At 36.1% G+C, this 1,166-nt stretch overlaps 1 protein-coding gene across 1 annotated transcript in view; it reads left to right on the top strand.

Moving 5' to 3' along the window:
• The first annotated feature begins 546 nt into the window (after positions 1–546).
• The window catches only part of LOC101857792, a 13,576-nt gene continuing 12,956 nt past the window's right edge, over positions 547–1,166 (top strand). Inside the window, exon 1 of the mRNA XM_013082121.1 lies at positions 547–722. Coding sequence (XP_012937575.1) covers positions 615–722 — 108 coding nt within the window. The 5' untranslated portion in view covers positions 547–614. The remainder of the gene's footprint in view (positions 723–1,166) is intronic.

Here is a 1,166-nt window from a genome sequence, read left to right as displayed (position 1 = left end):
GGATTTGTTTTCATTCACAACTCTGAGTCGCCGCCTCGAGCAAGGTTCTTGTGTGATATCCCCAGGCCATATCTGGTCCCGTTTCATTTTGATTACCCAGTCAAACAAGTCAGCCTTCGCCCCTGATTATACTTCAAGGAGATGGTGTTCAATATCCTTTATTAAGGATTCACATTTATGAAGACACGTATTGGAATTGATGGTGTAAGATATTATACCTGTACACATGATTGACATAGTACTGTTTTCTATTTCTGTGGGTGGATAGCGGGTGTTCTGGTGTGGATTACTCCATCTTTCCTATCAAACATCTATCGTCGTTATCTCCCCCCCCTTCTTTTTTATGTTTGTTAATATCTTTTAACACCTCTAATCTTCTTGCGCTCATATGACAGTACGCAGTTGGGAGCGCCGTAAAACCTCTACTATAACAAAAAATGTTAAAAAAACTATACAAAAATATTTTGTTTACACGAGAGTAACTTCTCTTCCTTCTCTCTCTTTTTGCTTTTTTTTTTTGTTAGCTACTCTCTGGTGACACCTCTAATCTTCGTCGCTTATATTATGACCTGTCTGTGTGGCAAGTGCCGTAAAACTATTACTATAATTTTCTTATGCTTCTATGTGTTCTTTTTATTTCAGGTGTTCTTGCTGTGTTGTCTATTGGTTTCTTAGAAAGCTTCCGAAATGACGTCGCAGCATTTTGGTTGTCCTGCATCCCTGTAAGTCGGTTTATTTTACTTTACTTTTACTTTTGTTACTTTTTACTTTATTTTGATTTATTTTATTTTTTTAAAAACTTTTAACTTTATTTAGCTTTAATTTTAATCCTTTCTTACGTATCGTTAGATGTCGAAAGGAGTGTGTTGCAATTTAATTTTTGATCAAGGGCAAAGTGGATATATTCTGTTGTTGATATAATTTTATTCATTTGAAGGACCACTTAAACACCATCCAGTGAAGGTTTACCCATGCCCTTGTATCCTAGTGTAAGTTGCTGATAATGATAATCTCACGAATTCATCACCCCTTTCAACGCTGTAAAGTCAATAGAAGACAAGGATGAATAATGATTACTATGCCCATTTCCAATAGCGCGTTTTTGTGAATGTGCATGTGTGTTTGTGTGTGTGTATGTGTTTGTGTGTGTGTGTGTGTATGTGTGT

The sequence above is a fragment of the Aplysia californica genome, unplaced genomic scaffold (genome assembly GCF_000002075.1).
Source record: "Aplysia californica isolate F4 #8 unplaced genomic scaffold, AplCal3.0 scaffold00160, whole genome shotgun sequence".
NCBI classification, from domain to species: Eukaryota; Metazoa; Mollusca; class Gastropoda; order Aplysiida; family Aplysiidae; genus Aplysia; species Aplysia californica.
This window is presented reverse-complemented; position numbering and strand designations above follow the sequence as displayed.